We start from the raw sequence: 25,504 nt of genomic DNA on the forward strand, positions 1-25,504 counted from the left end.
TCCAAGAAGGTCCAGTAGCGTCACCACAGGAGCAATGGAGACAGGAGCTCGTAGTGAAGTAATGGAACTCATTGCCAAGTTGGCTGGCTGGGGGCGAAGGTGGAGCTTAAGTACTCTGATGTAATGACGTCATCACTTAGGGACACCCCCGAGGTTCCCGTCAAAGAGGCTTTAAAAGAGGGGCTGGTGGCGCATGCTCATGCCTAGAAAGGCCCGGAGTCGGCGTGGAAGGCAGCGGTGTCTCGACTGCCACGAGGAGCCATGGTGAACGCGGTGGTAGGGACTAGCCCGTACCACGAGCAGGCCTGGAGAGGGAAGTAGGATGGTGCAGGACGTGAGTAGACGCGGTCACAGCCGTCTGCGACCGACGGTCATAACATTTATATTACTATAGGAGGGCCAGCTAATAACTCGAGTTCAGGTTTTGGTGGTAGTTTAGGGTTTTGGAGCCAGTTTGACATGCAGAGTGAGACATATGAACAGCACAGTACACCTCAGTGAAGATTTGATGCCATTTGAAGTGAGGAAAGTCTCACAAAGATGAGATTTCTACAATGTTCTCTCACCCTAGCTTGATAGTACCCTGTTATAGTTGTCAAATCTAATCCAAATGACATCAAATCTTCACTGAGGTGTTCTGTGCTGTATGTCTTACTCTGCATGTCAAACTGGCTCCAAAACCCTAAACACCACCAAAACGTCACCTCGAGTTTTTGGCTGGCCTGTGTCTGAATGTAGACCTCAACAGATTCATTTCCAAACATGACACATTTCATACCTACCATACCACATTGCAAACATACCATCAGCTAAATCCACAGCCCTGCTCTGTAAAGGCAAAAATGGTATGGCCGCCCTTCTACTGGTGGGCTGCAGACTTCCTATTCTAAGTCTCAGTTCAGACTAAAACTTTGACCAAGGGTTTTCTCTCCTTTAAGTCAAACTCTAGAGTGAGGAGACAAAGGGAAACTTTCTACTCCAGATGCCCTCCCCCTATCTAATACCTGCCAAACACTATTAGACATAATGACTGCACTAGGTTTTAAATTGATCACAGACAAACCAACACATAAAGCAGGCCACTCATTAGATCTAATCTTTATTAACAGTAGCCTCCTTGAAAACATAAAAACTGAATACACACAAATCCCATGGTCAGACTATTTCCTCATTAACTCCCGGATAAAGCACAAAGGACCCATAAAAAAACAGAACATGGAACCAGCCGAATTCTCATACCACCCCCCTTATAACACTGAAATTCTTAAAGACAAACTATCCAAAGAATTAACACATATCAACTACGTAGATAGCCACAACGCTACAACTGACTGGCTAAACAGAATAACTTCTTTAGCTAACAAACTAAATCCTCTACAAATGGCCCGCATTAAAGAACCAAAGTCAAACAATCCATGGTACAGTGAACAAATCAAAGAAGTAAAACGGATACTTAGAAAAAAAAGAAAAAAGAATGGAAAAACAACAAATCAACCGAGAATCTAACTAAGTACAGAAAACAACTAGCATACTACAAAAAAACTATCTTAGACACCAAAAAAAAATACTACAGCTCAAAAATAGAAAAATTTGCAATCAACGCCAGAACCCTATTTAATATAGTAAACAACCTAACATGCGACAACACTATCAATCATCTAACCCTACAAGAAAATCAATGCAATGATGTAGCCCAATTCTTTAAAGACAAAATTGAGAATCTAAGGAAAAAAATCCCCATAACTACAAAACAAGAGATTAGGATGCCCACTAGAGACGTCAGTATCTGGTCTGAATTTGAGGAGGTATCACACCCTGAAGTAGAGAAAATGATTAGGCAATTAAACCCTGCTACCCACAAAAGCGACACCATACCCATTACAGAACTTAAAAAAATAGCCGACACAATAACCCCAACCTTAACTAAAATCATCAACCTATCACTAGACGAAGGAGTAATGCCAGATACCTTGAAAGGAGCCATAATCAAGCCAATTATTAAGAAAAAGAACCTTGACCCCTTAAATCTTAGCAACTACAGACTAGTCTCCAACTTACCCCTAATAGCCAAACTAATCGAAAAATCAGTTCAAAAACAACTATCGAACCACCTTGAAAATAACAACATACTATATCCAGCACAACATGGATTCCGCAAACACTACAGTACAGAAACGTTGCTATTAGCTCTATCAGATAATATCTTAAGAGGATTCGATACAGGAACACACTACATTCTGGTTCTATTAGATCTCTCTGCAGCATTTGACACTGTAAATCACAGAATACTAATCAATAGACTGAAAGAAATAGGACTCACTAACAAAACACTAAAATGGTTCGAGTCATACTTAAACAATAGATATTTTCAGGTACAAATCAAAAATGCACTTTCAGACAAAGTCAAACTACTAACTGGTGTCCCACAGGGATCAGCCCTATCTGCAACACTCTTTAACATCTACCTCCTCCCAGTATGTCACTTACTAGCAGGACTGGGAATCATACATTACATTTACGCAGATGATATACAATTACCCATTCCAAACACCATTGAAGAAACAATGAAACTAGCCAATATGTACCTAGAAATAATCAAACAGCTCCTAAACCAGATGGAATTGGTAATAAACATTGACAAAACTGAATTCTTACACCTTGAACATAAAAACACTCACCACCCACAACCAACATTCACAATCAAAAATATTCAAACCACCGAGTTAGCAATAAAAGTTAGGGATCTAGGAGTAATAATTGACCCTGAGCTAAACATGAAACAACACATCTCACAGAAAATAAAAGAAGGTTATGCAAAACTAATGATCCTAAGAAGACTAAAACCTCTATTAACGATTAACAATTTTCGCACAGTTCTACAAGCAATGATATTCGCTAGCACAGATTATTGTAACTCCCTGCTTTTAGGACTACCTCAATCTACAATTCAGCCTCTGCAAATATTGCAAAATTCCGCTGCCAGAGTTTTGACTGGCAAAAAAAAGAGTGACCATATTACAGGAACACTTGCTGAACTCCACTGGCTTCCAATTGAACAAAGAATACAATATAAACTAAAGCACTTTGTATAATCCATAAACTAATCCACGATGATAAAGCCGACTGGCTTAACACGGCACTGCGCGTGCACGTACCACAAAGAAACCTGAGATCTGCAAATAAAGCTCTACTAACTGTCCCCTCTGTCAAATCAGCACATCTCACGCAAGTAAGGGAAAGAGCACTGTCACTGGCTGGTCCTGTACTCTGGAATACCATGCCACTCGAAATAAGACTACAGACAAATCTGAAATTATTCAAAACTAATCTGAAAACCTGGCTTTTTAAACAAGCATTTTATAAAGATAAAGAAAAGGAGAAAAATAGTTGAGCGATAAGGATGCACCAAGCTAGAAGTTTTTAGTAACCTACATAAGCATATTAATATTAAAATCAAACTGCCCAGTAATTTGTTCCTAACAATCAGGTTTAATTTACACACCTAGTTTATTATTTTACATTGTTACCGTACCATGATGGCACACGAGTAATTTGTAATCTATACCACCCATATTTCTCTTTATCGTGCCCTTCTGTAAACCGCTGTGATGGTATTTAACTTAACGATGGTATAGAAAAATTTTTAAATAAATAAAATAAATAAATAAAGATGTTGTGGAACAGGAGCAAGAAGGTTAAAATGGACTGCCAAATGTACCATTACAGTGGCAACTGTAGGGTACCAGTTGCAAGCTACTGTGGGCAGGGAGATAGGGGGCTTAAGTCCTTCTTCTTCTGCTTCTGCAATCCCCTAGAACTTTCTCTGGGTTCCACTAGACAAAATCCATGAGTGAACTTTGAGGTCACTAATTTGGAGGTATTCCTTAGCAAAATGGATATGCTTATTTCCTACTCTTCTGACTCCAATATGTCCTCCCCTAGGATAAACATAGATACCGTGAAAGGCTCCAGTGGTTTCTAACAACATATATATATAGAGAGAGAGAGAGAGAGAGAGAGAGAGAGAGAGAGAGAGAGAGCGAGAAAGATAGCCTGCTAATTCTGAATAGGGTTAACATGTACTGTATATATTCAGAGTTATCCTGCTAACTCTGACTATCTGAATTAGCCAGATTACTTAGCCAGCTAACTTAACTCCACCCCGGAATGCCCCTACATCATCAGGCTAAATTTTAGATGGATAATAAGTTATCCCACTACAATCTATCCAGGTATGTGGGGGAAATATTCAAAAATTTGCATTTAGCTGGATAACCTACTAGTTAAGGACCCAAAAAACAGGACGGCAGACGGTCTAGAAAAGTCACGAAGTGAAGAAATCAAAAGTTAGACCGATGCCTTGGAAAGATTTTATTAGATAATGAAAGGGCATCGGTCTAGCATTTGATTTCTTCATAACCTACTAGTTATCATGATAAATACTGCTGAATTTTGACTATATATATATATATATATATATATACTGTATATTGTACATGCATATATATAATTTTCATAATAAGATTGTCCAAAGACTTTTAAGACAGAAGCAAACATTTTCACTGTACAAAATAGCAACAACATAACTGAAAGAAAACTTTTTTTCTAAAATCATAAATGGGAATACCAGATCTAAACAGATACTTTAGTCACAATTTTCAAATAGACAGCAGCACAGTTGCAAAATATTAGGGTACTTTTAGGGGGGTAATTTTCAAAACTGTTTTAGGTGCATAAAACCCAATTTTATTTATGTTTACAAAATTATTGCATGCTTGCCTCCAAATATGTTCTCAGCTGGATACAATTTAACATACAAATCAGATTACAAAAACAATAAAACAATATACTTTCAAAAATATAAAACAATAAAATAGACAGATAATATAACAAGTCACTACCAAAACAACACAACATTACTGATGGAAACTAAGGTGGCCAACTGTCAATCATTCATTTCTCACTGCTGCTCCTTTATTCAAGTTCAAACGCCTGTCTAAACAAGTAGGTTTTTAGTGCCTGCTTAAATGATAGTGTGTATAAATAATGAATTCCAGGGAAAGCTGTTTCTTCCAAATGAGTCAGCCAAGAAGAGGGCATTTCCAATAAGCCCCATTGAACAGATCTCAATGCGCCATAGTGGGCTATTCGTGTGCAAGATAGAATTAATCCAGGAGGCTGAAACCTCATTTAAAATCTAAAATGGATCTTCCAATAAACAGAGAGAAAAATGAAGTGAATACAGAAATGGAGTAATATGATCTAGAACTTGAGACCCCATAAGGATCCTAGCGGCAACCTTCTTATTTGCAAAGATCTCAATGATTTTGAAGGAAGGCCCATAGAAAAGAAATTGCAGTAGTCCATGCTTGAAAAAATTTGGTTCTGCAAAACAATGTGAACGTTTTGTGGGTCTAACAACCGTTTCAGCCTCCTAAGCACGTGGAATTTTAAAAAAGCTGCCTTCACTATAGATTTTATGTGTTCACGCATTGAGAGACTACAATTTAGAAAACCTCCGAGATTTTTCACGTACGTTGAAATTCACAACTTATGGCCTTCGAAATCTAATGTTTTAGGAGCATCGTTCAACACAAATCTACTTAAAATAATTCCCTCTGTTTTATCAATATTAAAGGTCAGCCTGTTATGTAACAGCCAGCAGTGAACTGTCTTCAAGCAGACAGAGGCAAATTGAAACCTATCAGACCACATAAATCTTATTGGGGAAAAAACCTGAATGTCATCGGCATACATTTTATAGTTTACATCGAGACAAGAAAGAGTTTTACAGAGAGAGGAGAAGTAAATGGCTGTCCTAAAACTGACAGGCTCAGTGGATGTAAAAAGTACAGGAGGTTTTCAGTGGACTTTTATGTGTACCTAAGGAAGGCATTCCAGAGGCATTCCAGGGGTGGACTCAATTCGTATGTGCATACTTTTAATTTTAAAAAGTATGCGCCAAAGTGTACACTTGTAAAGTTACGCGCTCCGAAGAGGAGGTGTCACTTTATGTAAGTCAATGTATATTTGCCCAATTATCCGAGGATTTTCAAAATGAACTTAAGTGCGTAAGCTCGCTTGGAAAATACTTGGTGCTATGTATCTGTGTGTACAGTGTACATGTAAACTTCACTACTGTGTGGGCTGTTTCAAATGGTATTTTAGAAGCCATCAAATGTAAGTGCTTAAAGTAGCAGCATTATTTGCTAAATGGGCCATAAAAAGAATGTACCCGTCAACCAAAATCATTGATAACGTACAAACGTGAACAGCCAGATAAATGTCAAGCCAATTTTTGTTTCAAATGAACCTCATCATCATTTATTTATTTCATACTTTTTCTTCAAGAGAGCTCAAAGCGTGTTATAACAGATCAGAAATATATATGTAACCCCTGTGATGGTCAAACCCAGAGAACAGTTCAAGGGGCCACATTTCAGATTTTTATTTACGTGGACAGTGTGGTTATGCCACAAGATGTAATTTCCAGGGTTTTCTGTGTTGTGGGGAGGGGGGGGGGAGTTTCCTTTCAAGACCCTCACATTGCTCTTATGTCTCTCACTTTTAAGTCTTTTGCAAACAGCACTGATAACCACAGCTCAAAGAATAATAAAGTAATACCCAAGAATACTTGAGAGTGGCTTGGTGGCACTGGTTTCTAATATTTCTCTTTCTCTGATAAGATGCAAATGATGATTTGGAGTCTTTACATCTGAGTATTTTGTTTTAAAGGTGTTACAAATGCTTTTAGCAAACGTATGACTTCCCTAAGTCTTCCTCGAGTCAGATGTTAAAGCCATTTATTTCAGTTCTCTCATTTTATGGCTTCCTACAATCTTTCTTAAGTCCTTGATGGCAAAGCAATTTAATTTACTTCTTAAGTTAATTTATAACTTCCCTCCCTTTGGATAAAAGGCAAGTTAACGGCTTCCCTCCCAATGCAGATGAAGCATCAAAATGTATTTTAAATGTTTAGTCTTTTATCTCCTACCTCCTCCTGTAGTATCAAGGGTGATACCTTTCTTTCTCCTCATCTCCCAATTTTTAGCAGATATTTATGGGCCATTTAGAGAGTCCATCTCCTCTCCTTCTTTCCTCCTTTTCCTTCTTCATCTCACACACAGGAGGCTGGAAGTCATCCTCTCTTTGGATCTTGGTGATCTTAGGTCCATCTTGCATGAAGTGAACCTCTCCCAGTCTATAGGAAAGGGGAAAATAACTTAGCTTAACTGAGTCCCATATTGTTTGGCTCTCCAAACCCAAATAAATTAGGGTCGATTGAGAGGGTGGAAAGAACTCATATCCAAATGATATGCTCCATGGAGGCAGAAGTTAATCAATAGAAAAATTAGAGAACAGCACTGCCTCCTCCAAGTCAAAAGGGAAAATCCACAATGTAAAATGGTGCCGTGGCTCTAAGTGCTAAAGGGACAGACCATTACCAGCTTCCACATTGGGGAGCTGCAAACCTACAGTGAATGATATTCCTTGAGTCTTTCCCCAAACCAATTGGTTTATTCTTTTACCTAACTCTAGTAGGATGATATCTAACAGGATCCCACATATAATCAGAGGGTACATGATAGTTGTGTAAATAAGGTTTGCATCAAGTAAGGCACCTAAAATATAATTGGCATATGCAGATGAATTGGTGCATTCGTAGTGTAATTAGGGTGGGTGTCACTTAGAACAGGTTACTGGAAATCAGAGGTATACATCTGGGGAGGTGTCATTGTTGGCAGCATAAGTTTTTAAGAAACATTGTTCTATACTAATAGTTTGCAGCTCTGATTCTAGAGTGCCACAAACAGGTCTGGTTTTCAGGATATCTACAATGAATTATCTATGAGGTATATTTGCATGCGCTGCCTCCATTGTATGCAAATACATCTCATGCATATTCATTGTAGATATGCTGAAAACCAGACCTGTCTGTGGTACTCCAGGACCAGATTTGCCCACCCCTGTTCTATAGCCTTATTATTTCAGATTCAGAGAGTAGCGTTGTCAGATACACGACTTAAGTTGCACCATGAGTTGGAAAGACATTTTCAGAAGCCCACATTTTTCAGTGCTTTTCTGAAGACCAGTGTGTTCATTACTAGTTTGATGTTGACAGGCATGGAACTTTAGAATGGCATCTCTCTGTCAATGGTGAGGTACTAGTCCTTAAGTAGTGGTACCATTACATGCATTTATGGTAGTGAGAGCAGGAAGGCATGTAGAGGTTCAGGCTGTTTAGGGTTTATGTAATGATGCAGTCTTGTTCATTATGCCATATGAAAATACTTGTGTTTTCCCACTTAGAGTTTCTGATTTAAAAGAATTAACATACCATGGGGCCGATGTACTAAACTGAAAATTCCCTTGCAGCAATGAGCTGGCACCACAAGAAGATTCTCTCGCATTGCTGGCTCATTTAAATATTCATGCAACCTATGACAGAGTGTAGATGATGTAACCACAAAGTAAAGTATAAAGCACCAGGAACATCAAGTCAATCCAGTCCAATGGTTTCACTGACACAAATCCTGCCTTTTGTTGACGTGCAATGGTGTTGCATGCAGCAGAAAGGCAACAGGGACATTCCACGATGAGCTGACGGGAATATTTTCTTCACAGGCATAGTTTTGTTAAAAAAAAAAAAATGTAATTCATTGATCGTCCTCTACAACTGCAAAATGTGCAGGTGCTTTATAAGGCAGCATCTGCCCTGCAGAATACCTCTTGCTAAGACATCACTGCTGCATTTGCCTCATCGTGCCAGATACGCACATGGTAAGACTTGTACAGTAAGAGGTGCATATTAACTTTTGCAGGAGAATGTGCTAATGCGTGCCTCGATACCTGGAAACCTTAACTAGCAACCTAATCCCAAATCTGTCTTCAGACTCCTGCCACTTTAGCTCACTATAACCCCACAATTCCTTTCCCTCTTTAAGAATCCCTGTTTAGACTCCCGACTCCTTCTGCCCATGTAATTCTTTGCATTCCAACTACAATTAGTCAAGTCCCTCCCTCTGGTGTCATGTAATGCTGGATGTGAGAACCAGATACAGACTTAGCTTGAAAGATACTATAGAAAATATATCAGGGGTCTTGTATTATCATATGGCAGCATGCTTGTAATGGCTTACAGCGTACTTTTCATTTCTTAACATCTAGTAATTTACATTTCAGCATCATTCATCTGATTAGTATCCTAATGTGCTTTGCAGTTCAATGCAACCAACTGCAAGGTTGTTTGCCAGGAGCTGTGGCATAGATATAGGTGCCCTGAGGTTGAAAAGTTATTACAATGTGTGTTCGGGGCGTTATGTGTCAGTAGTGATGGGGGGGGGGAGGGGGGAGGAACATGTCTCTCCTTTCTACTGAGGCAATGTCAAATCAAACCAAGGCAAATGAAATAGTGGAACTTGCCCAAGTCAGACCCCAATGATCCACAAGGCAGAACTGCCTCTCTCTCCCAAGCACTAGGTGGATCCTTCCTTCGGGTACAGTAATGCACACTGGTCAGTTGACGTCTCATTTTCACGCAGACTGCACTGAAAAAAATCTGACCTGGTCCTTTTATTTCTTTTGTCAGATGAAGATGCGCACTGTGCCCTATGGTCATCTCTTCTACCTGACCCTGTGTTTGCTTGCCCTAACCAATTCAGCAGCCGCTGGCTCGGAGACACTCTGTGGGGCTGAACTGGTGGACGCTCTTCAGTTCGTGTGTGGCGAGCGAGGCTTTTATTTCAGTAAGTTTAATTTTTGTTTAGCTCCGTATCTGTAATACGTACAATGAAAAGCTGTCATCTGCTCAGGACAAAACTCCTGGTTTCTGCCTAGGATCTCCAGAACCTGAAGCATAGCTAAATTCTTATAGGGAAGAGAGCATGCAAGCTTCATTGAAGTCACCTTAACACTCTTTAGCTGGCTTTGCTTTTAATTTCAGGGCTGTTTAGCTTTCTAGGGCCTTCCATATTTCACATGTTCTGTAGCTATGATGTTCCAGTACCTGCAAACAAAATTGTGTGCCTTAATATCTTATCTGAGACTGTAAAAGAAGGTAGTCTCAGATATAAACTTAAAGCATCCAGCTTTATTGCCTTTGTATTTAAAAGGGGGTCATGGCTCCCAATCTAACAGTATCCCAATGTGTTACAGAGAATGTTCCACTTAATTCAGTACAAAAGAACAAATCTTCCCAGATCTGGTCAGATTTAATGTGTAATCAAACTCAAGAGGCAGGAAGAGAAAAGAAGGCAAGGCATCAGCCATTCACTGGTAATACTTGATGAAGAAAATTCTCAGAAAGTGATTGGCATGGTGCCTCAGTGCCAATGCAGGACCTGGGTTTATCTCCTGGGTCTTGTCTTCCATTCCCTTGACTAAATGGGGCTGGAGATGCTGCAGAGATAGCATTCACAGTCCTTGGGGGTTCGTTGCGCTATAGCGGCACCTAATGGTCAGACTTCCAGCTTGAGGACCAGTGATTGTAGAGTTCTGGGGGAAGCCCTGGTGCATTACTCCCAGCTGAAAGTTGTTGCTATGAAGACTGGCCTAAGTGAGTATAGAGGGGGCTATAAAATAAATGGGAAAAGTGTAGCTTCAAGATGCTGCAGCCCAAACAAATGTTCATGGTGCCATAGCCCAAAAGGAGGCTAGTTCTGACTGAGCTGAAAGCCCAAAGGAGCAGAATGAAACTGCTGGCCAAAGCCACTTCCCCTCCCCCCCCCCCCCCCCCCAAACAACAAAACAAAGAGATTCTCAAAAAGGAAAGATTTAAAGAGGTGAAGCATAAGAGAAGAATCAAAATTTCAAAGCCTATGCCTTGAAACACAGTCAAAATCTATAAATATGTTTGAGTCAAAGTAAATCCACATCAAACTTGTTCCCTGGCCACCTGTCTGTCACATGACCCAGAACACAACAAATCAGAGCAGATATTTGAGTGTTGTCCTGGCTGACTCAACCATCATCAAGTTTTTACTGATTCAGGGTCTGATTTACTAAGGCCTTTCTCCCATTCTGTATCTATAGGTGGAAAAAAAACTTAGCAAACGAGGCCCTCAGTTGCATTCTTCTGTGTCATGAGGAACAAGGTAGAATGCAAGCCTCTCAGAAAAGTAATTGGGCTGAGTTATTCTAGACCAATGGTTCTCAACCCAGCCCTTGAGACACACCTAGCCAGTTGGGTTTTCAGGATATCCGAAATCAATATTGCCTGAGATAGACCTGGATGCACTGCCTCCATCGTATGCAGATCTCTCTCATGCATATTCATTGTGGATATCCTGAAAACTCAACTGGCAATAAATGTGAGACACCACATGATTCCAGCTCCATGTAACGCCTGGAAATAAGTTTGTACTGCCGAACCAACTTACGTACCCAGTATATCCTGAGTCTTCTAGAGGACATTATAACCAACATAACACTGGCAATTTTTACACAGTTGTTACAAGACAATGATTCTGATAACTGTATAAGACTGTTTGGCATGCTGAGATGTATTGTTTCACAATAATCACTGGGGTCAGTATAAATGTTTCCTCTATAGTGCCAGTCACCGACAACTGGCAAGTTTTCATGGACAGCATGCAGAACAAAGATGGATAGTTGTATCCTATTCAACAATGGTTAGATATCTACAAATAATAATAATAATAATTCTTGGATGTGATGCCCCAGGTCACAAGAAGTGTCAGTGGGGGAAGTGGGATTTGTAGCCTGGTTTCTCTGGCTCTCAGCCTATTGCTCACCAAGCCACGCCTTCTTCTCCATGATTAGTTAAGCACTGTCTCTACCTTGAGCAAGGATTTACTGGCCAGGGTTTTATAATGAAGTGGTTAAATATTTATAAGTATATAGCCCACATAGTCTGGTGACATATATTCACTTCCTCTTGAACCGCATGCAGAGAAATGTGCCACTCTGCATTGATGTGCCTACAAGATTTCGGTGGCCATTACTGAACTGAATGTACTTGAGTATATTGACTTTATATCCAGTGGCATTTCTGCAACCACTGTTGAGCTCAGCTGTAATTTTCACATTTCAGCTGCAGCTATTGGCAAACCTCTGTGCTGACATCGCCTTAAAATGAACCTCCCGTGTGCTGCCAGGACGCAACTATAGCAGGTTCTCTTAAAGTTCAAATCTTTCGGTCTCATTAACCGATGGGCCGAAAAAAAAGATGATTCTGCATTTTATAATATTTGTCCCTCTGGATGCAAGACCAATTTGAAAATTTTAGCAAAAATTGCCAATCAATATCCGACTCGTTGAGCTACTATTGGCTTTATATGAATTTAGTGAGTTCTTTGCTGTCATGTTGGCAAAAGTCATTTAAAGAAGCACTTGGCAAGTTCACCATTAATTCTTGGCATAGCTGTCCTTCTTACTTTTCACTGAACTTGAAATACCAAGAAAAACCCTTGACTTGCTGTACTTCTGGCACATTGCTCTGTGTAACTAGCCAGATCCCATGTGCTTGCCTCGCAGTTTGTCCTGACATAATTGCCTTGCAATATAGCTGATTAGTTGCTACCGTCACAGAGCCAAGTCACAGGAATGACAGAGACCACACAGTCTCTTCATTAAAACCATTTGCATATAGTATAAAATATCTGAGGCAATCTGCATAGTAAATGCCTCAGTGTAGGGATTTCAATGTGCACTTTCCCAAACAATACATGCTGGAGCATGCTATACACGTAACTATTACTTCAGACTTTGCTATTATTCTGATTGCTCAATTATCTGACCCAAAGGAAAATATAATGTATTTTTATTTCCAGGTATTTAATATAATATACTATACATAAGGCTTCAGTAAACTCTTCATTCTCTGGAGACACTTGCCTTCTTTACTTCCGATAATTTTAGCACTGCAACACACGGCACTTACTCTCTCCAGTCTCACTGCTGAGCATCAGTAAAATGGAAATTAGGAATTATTGGGACGTGCGCTGCACCACATTGAAAAAGAAACGTACTGAGTCGTATTTACTAGGGGAGTATAATGTACCCCAAATTGTATAGAGCATATTTTACTGTTCATTCCTTCTGTTAGATGTGAAATTCAACACTAAATAGATCCAACATAAAACTAGATATTTTATTATTTCAAAAGGTGAGGCATTGTATAATATATTTTGCTTTGTTAATCTATAGTAGTCAATGTAACCTAATGAGGCAGATTTTCAAAATGAGTGCATTGATTAAACTTTTCAGTTAAACCCCCCCCCCCCGGCCGTCAATGGGTGCAGCTGTTTACAACTTTATAATTAATGCCATTTCTGTCACTGTTAAGGGTAGGATTATTTAGAGATTTTCTGGTCCCTGTGACATTTTGTAAGTCTAGTACTTCTGACACTGATGGACCACAGGAATTGCCAGCCTTCTCCCCATCATCTTCACCTGAAATGCCCTCTATACATTATACTTTAGGATAGGAGCATGAGTGCTGCATGATTTATTTTCACTGTAATATCCAATGCTTAGTGGTAAATTAAAAGGAATTCATATTATTGGATTTGTGATGGCAATCACCTCTCTGTGTGCTAATTGTCCTCCTTCTTCTTGAAGAAATGAAATTTGACAAGCTGAGTGCCAAAGCAGTACCAGTTCCCACAGAACATTTCATGTTGGTTTCAGGTTCTGTAGGATCTCTGCATCTTTCAGGAACAAAATGGAGATGGTACTTATACTTAGCAGTAAAGAAGCAAAAGCAAAAGTGGAACACATTGTCTCACTCTGTTCTCTAGCTGCTCCTGGTAACTGACAGGAAGACTGATAACTGCCAGGATTTTAGATGGACAGATGTACTAAAGAAGGGATGATGTGTCTACTTGCATAGAAGCAACACTTGTCTTACTAGTGATAGGTAATGGGGAAATATCTGTCTGAATGTGACGCAAGTGAGTCATGGCCTAATCGGCTAAGTCAGAGGGTAGGCAACTCCAGTCCTTAAGAGCCGCAAACATGTCAGGTTTTCAGGATGGCAAAACAACAAAGAGCACTAAATAGGTCCTTGAAATCAAATAAGGAACACAAAAGGCACCACCAAATCACTTCAGGCGTGCAAAAGGAATTTCAATTATGTAAAATGAAAAGTATTAATGAAGTAAGAACCGCATCTGCAAGCCTGTCAACGTGTTCAAACTCACCAGGTTGAACCGTCCGGTCTTTTCTTCATTTGCGGCTCTTACCGGGCTGTGAAGCCTATTAGGGATGTGAATCGTTTTTTGACGATTTAAAATATCATCCGATATATTTTAAATCGTCAAAAATCGTTAGGGCCACGATACAATACCAATTCCCCCGATTTATCGTCAAAAAATCGTAAATCGGGGGAAGGGGGAGGGCAGGAAAACTGGCACACTAAAACACCCTAAAACCCACCCCCGACCCTTTAAATTAAATCCCCCACCCTCCCGAACCCCCCCCCAAATGCCTTAAATTACCTGGGGGTCCAGCGGCGGTCCGGAACGGCAGCGGTCCGGAACGGCCTCCTGCAATTGAATCGTGTTGTCTTCAGCCGGCGCCATTTTTCAAAATGGCGGCGCAAAATGGCGGCGGCCATAGACCAACACGATTCGACTGCAGGAGGTCGTTCCGGACCCCCGCTGGACTTTTGGCAAGTCTTGTGGGGGTCAGGAGGCCCCCCCAAGCTGGTCAAAAGTCCCTGGGGGTCCAGCGGGGGTCCGGAAAACGATCTCCTGCCGCGAATCATTTTCCGTACGGAAAATGGCGCCGGCAGGAGATCGACTGCAGGAGGTCGTTCAGCGGGTCGTTCCGGACCCCCGCTGAATGACCTCCTGCAATCGATCTCCTGCCGGCGCCATTTTCCGTACGGAAAACGATTCGCGGCAGGAGATCGTTTTCCGGACCCCCGCTGGACCCCCAGGGACTTTTGACCAGCTTGGGGGGGCCTCCTGACCCCCACAAGACTTGCCAAAAGTCCAGCGGGGGTCCGGAACGACCTCCTGCAGTCGAATCGTGTTGGTCTATGGCCGCCGCCATTTTGCGCCGCCATTTTGAAAAATGGCGCCGGCTGAAGACAACACGATTCAATTGCAGGAGGCCGTTCCGGACCGCTGCCGTTCCGGACCGCCGCTGGACCCCCAGGTAATTTAAGGCATTTGGGGGGGGTTCGGGAGGGTGGGGGATTTAATTTAAAGGGTCGGGGGTGGGTTTTAGGGGGTTTTAGTGTGCCGGCTCACGATTTTCACGATTTTCACGATACTTTAAACACCCAAACGGCAACAATACGATTCCCTCCCCCTCCCAGCCGAAATCGATCGTTAAGACGATCGAGGACACGATTCACATCGCTAAAGCCTATTGTAGTTGTTATGGCTGTTGAGCCTAGAGAAAGTATTTGAAATTGGATAACTTTTATCAATAACTTTTGAAATGCATAACCAATGTCACATTGTCCCGTTTCTGTAAGTAAACAATCACGCGTTTTTCTGAACATTTTTTGAGAGACCTGCGTCCGGATACAGGAGGTTTTCACCCCTGACGAAGCTGCAAGTTGTGCAGCGAAACACCGGCCGCTGTCGGGGAGATTGTTTACTTACAGAAACGGGACAATGTGACATTGGTTATGCATTTCAAAAGTTATTGATAAAAGTTATCCATTTCAAATACTTTCTCTAGGCTCAACAGCCATAACAACTACAATAGGCTTCACAGCCCGGTACATGAAATTATTACTTCATTAATAATTTTCATTTTACATAACTGAAATTCCTTTTGCGTGCCTGAAGTGATTTGGTGGTGCCTTTTGTGTTCCTTATTAGGTTTTCAGGATGTCCATAATAAATATGCATCAGCTATATTTGCATGTCCTGCCTCCATTGTATGCAAATATTTCTTATGCATATTCATTGTTGATATCCTGAAAACCAGACCTGTTTGTGGCACTCAAGGAAAGGCATTGCTTACTTTGGGCTATGTTCCTACTCATTACCGTCAGTGATGAAAATACCTGCATTTAGAGGTGATTTTTCAAAGCCGTTTGCATGGGTGGAGAGTGATTTACGTACATAAATTGTCTGGCTGAAATTGCCCTTCTTCACTGCAGCACAAAGTACTTGCATGGTTAGATAGAGGAAGATTATTTGTGTTCTCAAAATGCAGATAAACCATGATTGTTTTCCTGCAACTCTGCTTTGCAGGAGTAGTTTTTACCAATAATTTGATTTAAACCTTTCTCCTTTCATGATTATAGGTTTATTGTCAACATGTTCTGATAATATTTGAGGGTCTTATTACTGACTTTAGTGGTAATTTGACTTATTTTACTCCCTTTTAAGATAATTGAAGATAATTTGAAGATTTTAAAACATTTTGGTTATATTTAAGTGTTTTATTATGGACTACGCTCAGTTGTATATGCTTCATGCCTGTTTATGGTTTTCCATGATTCTGAGTTTTGTTCTGGATTCTTGTAGATGGGGTGTGGATAGATTTTTTTTTATAAGGTATCTGAATTATGATTCATGTTATTTTGTATTCTGCTATGAGCAGACTATAAATGCCTTAGAGAAATAAATTGTTCTTCCATGCATGTAATTTTAGCCGTAATTACCAAGACTGCCCTCAAGGCAGATTACAATCAATTTAAAACAAACATAAACATAGAAACGACGGCAGAAAAGGACCAGATGCTCCATCCAGTCTGCCCAGCAAGCTTATAGTAGTATCTGCTCCGCTGTGCAGGTTACCCCCGTGCTTATCAGTTTCCCAGATTGTAAACATCAGGGCTCTCATTGATTGCTGTTGAATCCAATTTCCCGTTACCTCTTGCCATTGAAGCAGAGAGCAATGGAGTTGCATCAAAGTATCAGGCTTATTGGTTAAGCGTACTAACTGCCATATCAGCAAGTTATCCACATGATTATTTGTTTCCCCAGACCATAAAAGTCAGGGCCCTCGGTTGCCGATCAAATCCAATTCTTCTTTTCCACCTGCCATTGAAGCAGAGAGCCATGATGAAGTTACATCAACAGTATGAAAATAACTTCCAGTGGTGATCTACTTCACGGCAGGGAATATGACTTCTCCTTGATCAAAGGTACTGGGAGTTAGGTCAGGGGAAATGGGGTCTCAGCCAGGAAGACCTGGCTGAAAAGCAATGCCTTAGCTTTTTGGCTGAAAGTAAGCCAGCAAGGCTTAAGTCATAAGGGTAGTGGTACCTTGTCCAAATATTTGGTGCGTAACAACTGAAGGCATGCAGTCTGATGCTGGACAATCTGGCAGAGGCCAGAGGGGGAGATGAGAAGAGCCATTTGCGAGGATCAGAGATCTCTTGAGGGTGTGTAGGAGGAGAAGTTGAGAAAGGTACTCAAGAGCTTGTTTATTCATGCACTTGTAAAAAAAAAAGCAGAAAGTTTTGAAAGTTATCCTGTTTTTGATTGGGGGCCAGTGTAGATGGTGGAGAATTGGTTATGTTCTCGGTTCCTTTGGCTCCTACCAAAATTCCTAGCTGGAGGTGGCTGGAGGTGGCTGGAGCAGAAGCTGGAGGTGGGCCGGAGGTGGCCCAAGGACGGAGCCAGCGGCCCACCGCCGCCAGAGACGTGGAACTGGATTTGGCAAAGAGAGGTGAGGGGGCCAAGCCGCGGGTCTGCTGCGGCCGGCATGCACAACAGCCACCCCACTCATCTTGGTATTTTCCCTTCCTCCCCCCAATAAACACCTTTTCCTTCCCTCCCTCCCCCACAAACTCCTCACCTTCCGAGTCCACTCCCTCTTCCAATCCCTCATTTTCCCCAGTTCACTCTCCCCCCCATCAAATCCCTTATTCACCCTAGCTCAATCCCCCCCCCCCCCATCCTCTCACAATCCCCAGTTCACTTCCTCCCTGCCCCTCTGATCTCCTCACTCACTGGCTCATATCATATTGAAAAAGAAAGAACTCATCCATCGAGTCCTCCCTTTTCTCCTCCCGGGGCAGGGCTGAGCATTGTGCTTAGAGCCATGTGGCTCAGAGTGCACCATTCAGGCCCCGGCAGGGAGAAGGGAGGAGGGAAGACTCAGGACGTGACGGAGGAGCTCTTCTTTCTGTTTCAAAATGATATGAGCCGGAGAGTGAAGGGGAAGGTTGGTAGCGGTGGACAGCACAATCTTGTCTTTTTCCGGGGTGGATGGGAAAGAGAGGGGAAATGCACTCTTCCGGGGCAGGTGAGGGGAGTGGGGGGAACACCAATGCTTGCTGACTAAAATTTTGGGGGGAGCCATGGCCATAAACCTGACAGCAACGAGGCACGTCACAGCAGGTAACAGATGCCTGGATGTCATCGGGGACCTGCTGAAGAAAAGAGAAAAAAAAAGGACAACAAATGAGTGCTGGAGATGATACACTTGATAGTGCCCGGTATGGAAATCTGATAGCAATCCGCCATTAGCAGGGAGAACACTAGCAACCGCATCCCGAGAAGTGCTGTGGGAACTGCTGAATTTACTCAAGAACAAGCCATGCGGGCAGAAGGACATGTCTTCCCATTTTACTGCCATCTGAAAATAGTAATAGGACAAGGGGCTTTGGTTTCTTTTCTCTGTAAGGATATATGCAAGATCAGGCAGAGAGAGACTCTGAGAGGCGATTGTGGAGGATACCCTATAAGGAACAGTCTCTGAAGAGCCACTAGAAATGCAGACACAAGATATATTTGTGTAGGGAAACAGATGCCTAGGAGTAAAAAGACTTGCTGAAGGGATCGTATGACAATGGATGTAAATTTACCACCATATACAAGAGAGCCAGACAAGTATGAGCTGACTTAACAGCAAAGCGATATGAGCACCCCCGGTGCTGTGATAATGGAAGCGTGACGTGACCACTGATGCCATAGGCCAAAGCACAGCAGACAGCAGATACCTAGTTGCAAAAATGGCTTGATAAATGAATAAAGTAGCTGGTGGAAACTGCTATTGTGATAGGGCCCCAGCCTATTCGCGAAGGTGCTCCCGCTGTCAGACAGGGCAAAGCAACGCACGCGCCACTGCCAGGCAGGCCATTGCAGAGGCAATCAACAATTGATGCAAAATCTACAGCAATTTTGTACTGACCAGTGACATGAAGTGGCCCTTTCTGGGATTAAATGTTGCTTGACCCATTAATGACTACTCGAAGCATAAAATACTTATTTCCCAGAAGGCAATCCTGGAGGCACTCAAAAATATTTAGAATTCACATGCAAACACTGGGGTTCTAGAGTGAACCCTGAAACATCTGCTCAGGTCCCAGTGAAAGAAAAGTCTATGACTAAGGCTGCGCCAGTATGTCTCGGGCTATAAATCATCAAGCATCCTACTACAGGGACTTATGCCCTTCTATGACCGTATAGCTGCACTGATCAAACATCCAACTGCTGCACTTTTATTCACTTCTTAGCAATAGCTAGAATGCAATTAGCAACTTGATAACTGACAATTCTAGACTTGCATGCCGATAACGGACTCTAAGGGCCAGACACAGTACAGGTGCTGGTGAAGCCTGCCAAAGCTGTCTATGCTCATTGTAAAGACAACTACCTGCATAATACTGCATGTCCTTTTAAATGGACACCATCCTTTGTATGCCCATGATATGTCCAAACATGACCACTCCCATTTTCCAACCAATGAGAAGATCAATGCTAGCAAAAGAAACTTGTAGTAGAGGAGAATACCAGCAAATTGGCATTGGGGCAAGAGGTGTCAGCACTCATTGAAAGTTTTGAGAATCCTAAAAGGACAGCAAGGATTTTTAACTACCAAGATATGCCATCAAGGTCCAAGCAAATGTGACAGAAAGATAAGAAGAGGCTGGTGGATGGACCGCTCCATGCTTAAATTGCTGGCCCACCTCACAGCCTCTGCCCTTCCCTCCTGATCTGGAGGCAGAGCACCTCCATGGTTGTAGCCTCCCCCACCCCCCTAACCTGGAGATAGAGGGGGCAGCTCCTTTATTTAAAAAAAAAAAAAATGAAAATGCTATTCAGCAGTATGTAACAAGAAGAAGAATCTTATCTCAAACTTCGTTGTCCATTTTACAGTCTGCTCACTGTCTTATGAACAATGCTGTGTATCAAGGAGGCCCATTCTCTGTAGAAACAACATAACTGCATTTTACAACAATGCAACTTCATCCGTCATCACACACCTCTTAGGGCAGCATGCACTAACTAGTGGATTTTAAAAGCACTATGCCTGCCAAAGCTAGGAGATACGCATGTGACTCGGCCCGGTGCACGCCGCGTGGATTTTAAAAATCGCGCGAGTATGCACATATCTCCTGGTATGCGCACAAATTAAAAGTTCAAAAAAGGGATGGGGCATGGGGGACCTGGGCGGGGCATGGGCGGGCCAAGTCTCTTACATGAAGAGCACGTCGGGGTCCCCTACTGAGTAACTTTACGTCTGTTATGGATGGCATGTAAGTAATAAATAATAAGTAATAAATGGCATGGCATGTAAGTAATAAATAAGTAATAAATAAATATTTATTACTTACATGGATGGCATGTAAGTAATAAATAAATAAGTAATAAATAAATAAATAAATAAGTAGATCGTGCTACTTAGTTAGCCACATGTTCAGTCAATTGTTCGTTCTCATCAAATACCATGTATAGTCATTTGTTCGTTCCTTCATGTTACCATGTTACAAACAGTTACCATGTTATAATGTAAAATAAGCAGGTCATGTCTTATTTGTTTTAGTTATATGTAAACCGATGTGATATCTCGATCGAATGTCAGTATATAAAAACAATAAATAAATAAATAAATAAATAAATAATAAAACAACAAAAGCCTAGGCTAGTCAGAAGAGCTAATAGGTTCAAAGGAAGGGAAGTTAGCCAGGGGGGTTTAGGAAGTCCTCTTCTTTACTTGGATGAACTGGGAACAAACTGAGGAAACAGGTAACTGTGTCAGCGCGCATATCTACTAAAATCCCCCAACTTACGCGAGCGAGGCGGCATTTGCGCGTACATGCGCGTGTCATTATAAAGTTGTACGCACATGTACTCGTGTACAGCTGGTTTTATAACACGCGCAAGTATACGCACATGTACGCATGTATGTTACAAAATCGCTGTGTCCATGTGCGCGAGCCGACAAACACGCACACATGTGCACACAAGTGCGGGTTTTTAAAATTCACCTGTAACAGCGCTGCACATCACAATATTGAGCACACTAGGGCAGGAAGGGTAGGGGGGATGGGTAAACCCATGACCATGCAGGGCCATATGCATGGATGTACATATTAAACTGTGCTTTAGTAAATCGGGGATGATGTAACGAGGTGCGCTCAGGATAACACACAGGTTTAACTGTAGGTGCGCGTACATTTTTTGTGCGCAAACTTTACCTTCAGTGCACATAAAAAATGTACACACAATTATGTGCATACATGTGAGTGCTCCCGATATAAATTTAATGGTAATGATGTCTTTATCTATTACCCCCCCCCCCCTTTCCTTTTTAATGTGATTGACCAGTGCCAGGGGAAGGGCATACCCCCAGTATCCCAAAGGGCTGGATCAAAGATCTTTTTGCTCATGCGACCAGATAACAGTGTTTGTGAAGAGAAGAACTAAGACTTTTGAGTCAGGAACTCAAGACATTTGAAGATTTTCAATTGGATTAATATGTACAGTTCTGGAGACTGCACCTTTAAAAGGATATAAACAGGATGATCAAATTTGAACTAATGACTGGAAAGGGGACAATATGTAAATCTACAGCTCTAAAATTAAATTTTCAAAAGGAAAACTTTGATAAAATGAAGAAAATAGTTAGAAAAAAACTGAAAGGTGCAACTGCAAAGGTTAAAAGTGTGCAACAGGCGTGGACATTGTTTAAAAATACAATCTTAGAAGCGCAGTCCATATGTATTCCACACATTAAGAAAGGTGGAAGGAAGGCAAACGATTACCATCATGGTTAAACGGTGAGGTGAAAGAGGCTATTTTAGCCAAAAAAACATCCTTCAAAAATTGGAAGAAGGATCCATCTGAAGAAAATAGGAAAAAGCATAAGCATTGTCAAATTAAGTGTAAAACATTGATAAGACAGGCGAAGAGAACATTTTTAATGAAGTTGGCCATAGAGGCAAAAGCTCATAATAAAAGCTTTTAAAAATATATCCAAAGCAAGAAAACTGTGAGGGAGTCGGTTTGACTGAGGGGTTAAAGGGGCTCTTAGGCAAGATAAGGCCATTGCAGAAAGACTAAATTAATTCTTTGCTTCTGTGTTTACTAATGAGGTTGTTGGGGAGATACTTTTCAAGGGTGATGATTCAGATGAACTGAACCAAATCACTGTGAACCTGAAAGATGTAGCAGGCCACATTGACAAGCTAAAGAGTAACAAATCATCTGGACCAGATAGCATGCACCCCAGTGTTCTGAAGGAACTCAAAAATGAAATTTCAGATGTATTAGTGAAAATTTGTAACCTATCATTAAAATCATCCATTATACCCATAGGAAATACAGGAACTGCACTAACATGGTTCAATACATTCCTCAGCAATAGAGGCTATAAGGTCAAAATCCATAATAAAGAATCCTCCTGCTATACTTCATCTTTAGGAGTTCCTCAGGGCTCCTCCCTTTCCCCTACGCTCTTCAATATATACCTTCTTCCGCTTAGCCAACTGCTAACCCACTTGAAACTAACTCACTTCCTATACGTCGACGATGTGCAGATCTTGATACCCATTAAAGAAACCATCACCAAAACTCTTGAATTTTGGGAAATCTGCCTTCAAGAAATCAATCTCCTTCTCACTAGTCTAAATCTGATATTAAATTCGGCTAAGACGGAACTTCTTATCATCTCACCAGAAAATAGTAACCCCTTGCCGTGTCTTCCAACCAACCCACTTACTACCCAAACAAGGGACTTAGGAATAATTATCGACAACCGTCTTAACTTAAAATCCTTCATCAAACAAACTACAAAAGACGGCTTCTAAAAACTACAGGTTCTGAAAAGAATCAAACCTCTCCTTCACGTGCAAGACTTCAGAACGGTCCTTCAAGCAGTTATCTTTTCTAAGATAGACTATTGTAATTCTATCTTATTTGGTCTCCCTTCCGCATCCATTAAACCCCTTCAGATGCTCCAGAACTCAGCGGCGAGAATTCTGACAAACACCAGAAGAAGAGATCACATCTCTCCCACTCTTAAGAATACACTTTAGAATTATCCACAAATCCTTCACTATCATCTATAAAGCTATACATCACCATGCTACGCTTGATCTACAAATCCCACTCAGACGACACACATCCACTAGACCCATCAGAGAAGCCTACAGAGGATCACTCCTCGTTCCCCAAACCAAAACCACTCACCATTTAACTTTCAGAGACCGAGCCTTCTCCACAGCCGGACCTTCACTATGTAATTCTATTCCCCTGGATCTGAGACAAGAACCATGCCTACCTATTTTCAGAAAAAGGCTTAAGACTTGGCTATTTAAGCAAGCCTTCCCAGATCCTAATTGAATGACAGCAACATCATATAAGAGACTTCACAATATAATGTAAATAGTTAAATCCTAACTGCTCGGTTATCTTACTCTAATTCTCTCCCCAGTTATATTAACCTTGTAATGTAACTTTATGAACTCTTTGTACTTGTTAATGTTCCGTTCTGTGTTCACACCCCCTTGTTATATGTAAACCGGCATGATGTGATTCTTTATCACGAATGCCGGTATAGAAAAACTCTAAATAAATAAATAAATAAATAAATAAATAAATACCTGAAGACTGGAGGGTGGCCAACGTAACCCCAATATTTAAAAAGGGCTCCAGGGGCAATCCAGGAAACTATAGACCAGTGAGCCTGACTTCAGTTCCGGGAAAAATAGTAGAAACTGTTCTAAAGATCAAAATCACAGAGCATATAGCAAGACATGGTTTAATGGAATACAGTTGGCATGGATTTGCCCAAGGCAAGTCTTGCCTCACAAATCTGCTTCTTTTTTTGAAGGGGTTAATAAAGATGTGGATAAAGTTGGGCCAGTTGATGTAGTGTATTTGGATTTTCAGAAGGCGTTTGACAAAGTCCCTCATGAGAGGCTTCTAAGGAAACTAAAAAATCATGGGATAGGAGGCGGTGTCCTTTTGTGGATTACAAACTGGTTGAAAGACAGGAAACAGAGAGTAGGATTAAATGGTCAATTATATCAGTGGAAAAGGGTAAACAGTGGAGTGCTCAGGGATCTGTATATCGACCAGTGCTTTTCAATATATTTATTAATGATCTGGAAAGGAATACGACAAGTGAGGTAATCAAATTTGCAGATGAATCAAAATTATCAATATATTTATAAATAATCTGGAAAGGAAAATGACAACTGAAGTAATCAAATTTGCAGATGATACAAAATTATTCAGAGTAGTTAAATCACAAGTGGATTGTGATAAATTGCAGGAGGTGTTGTGTGTCCCGGCCGTGTTGGTGTCGTGGTCGGGCCTGCTCACCTCGCGCAGCCCTCTACTAGTTCCGGTCTTGCCGCTGCCGCCAGCTCCCGACGTCCCCGACGCACTCTCCAGGCGTCCTCGGCCTCTTCCACACCTGAGAGCAGCAGCGCTCCCATAGAGGCTCTGCGTCTTTCATCACCTCAGCTCTGCCCCAGGCGCGCGTGTGGCCGATGTCTCCACTTTTAAAGGGCCAAGAGTGAGAAACTCAATTCGGACGCTCCCCGATAACATCACATAGCCCTAGTATAAAAGGCGAGCCTCTTTCCTCAGAGCCGCGCCTTGGCAATCGGGTCAACACTTTGGTGTACTAGTTTGCCTGTTCCTTGTATCTGATCCTGCATTCCAGCGTCTCCTCATTCCAGTGTCTCCCTGTTCCAGCCATTCCATGTTCCAGTGTTCCCGTGGTCCTTGGACTGATTCTTCATTTCATTTTTTTTTTAAATTTCATTTTATTAAAAATTATTAATCGCCTATCACAAACAGGCCTAGGCGATATACAGTAAAAAACATGCATAATATGAAATTATAACATTATTGACATTATTGACAATAGACTTAAACAATAAATACCTTTAGTTTCATAGAAACTATAATATCCAATACCTTATTCAAGGTAGTCTAGATACTGTTTAATACTACATAACTCACAAATCATACCTATCGCATAGGTACTGACCCCTGCTTGTCTGACTACGACTGACCGCTGTCTGGACCCGACCTTTGCCTGCCTGCTGACCACATTGACCGCTGCCTGGAACTGACCTCTGTGTTGTGTCCGTCAGTCTTCGACGGCTTCGCCCCGCTTGCCTCACCTTAATCTCGTCTCCTTCCGCTTACCTGGGCAAGATGGCTACCGCAGCACCTACAAGCCGACCTCTCTGGCGTCCCAAGAATGGCTATGGTGCAGCCTCCTGCCATCACACCTCCCAGGTACCTACTAGGATGTGCGTGTGTGTGCAACCCACGTCTTTATACAACCCTTGGCACGAACCTAGAGGGTGTTCCCTCATGCT

General features: G+C 41.6%; 1 protein-coding gene across 2 annotated transcripts in view; it reads left to right on the top strand.

Moving 5' to 3' along the window:
- Positions 1-25,504, top strand: part of IGF1 (insulin like growth factor 1) — a 231,667-nt gene that overhangs the window by 13,131 nt on the left and 193,032 nt on the right. For both annotated transcript variants that reach the window (XM_029599689.1, XM_029599690.1), the window contains exon 2: positions 9,590-9,746. In XM_029599689.1, the coding sequence (XP_029455549.1) occupies positions 9,590-9,746 (157 nt within the window). The remainder of the gene's footprint in view (positions 1-9,589; positions 9,747-25,504) is intronic.

This window comes from Rhinatrema bivittatum, chromosome 4 (genome assembly GCF_901001135.1).
Source record: "Rhinatrema bivittatum chromosome 4, aRhiBiv1.1, whole genome shotgun sequence".
Taxonomy (NCBI): domain Eukaryota; kingdom Metazoa; phylum Chordata; class Amphibia; order Gymnophiona; family Rhinatrematidae; genus Rhinatrema; species Rhinatrema bivittatum.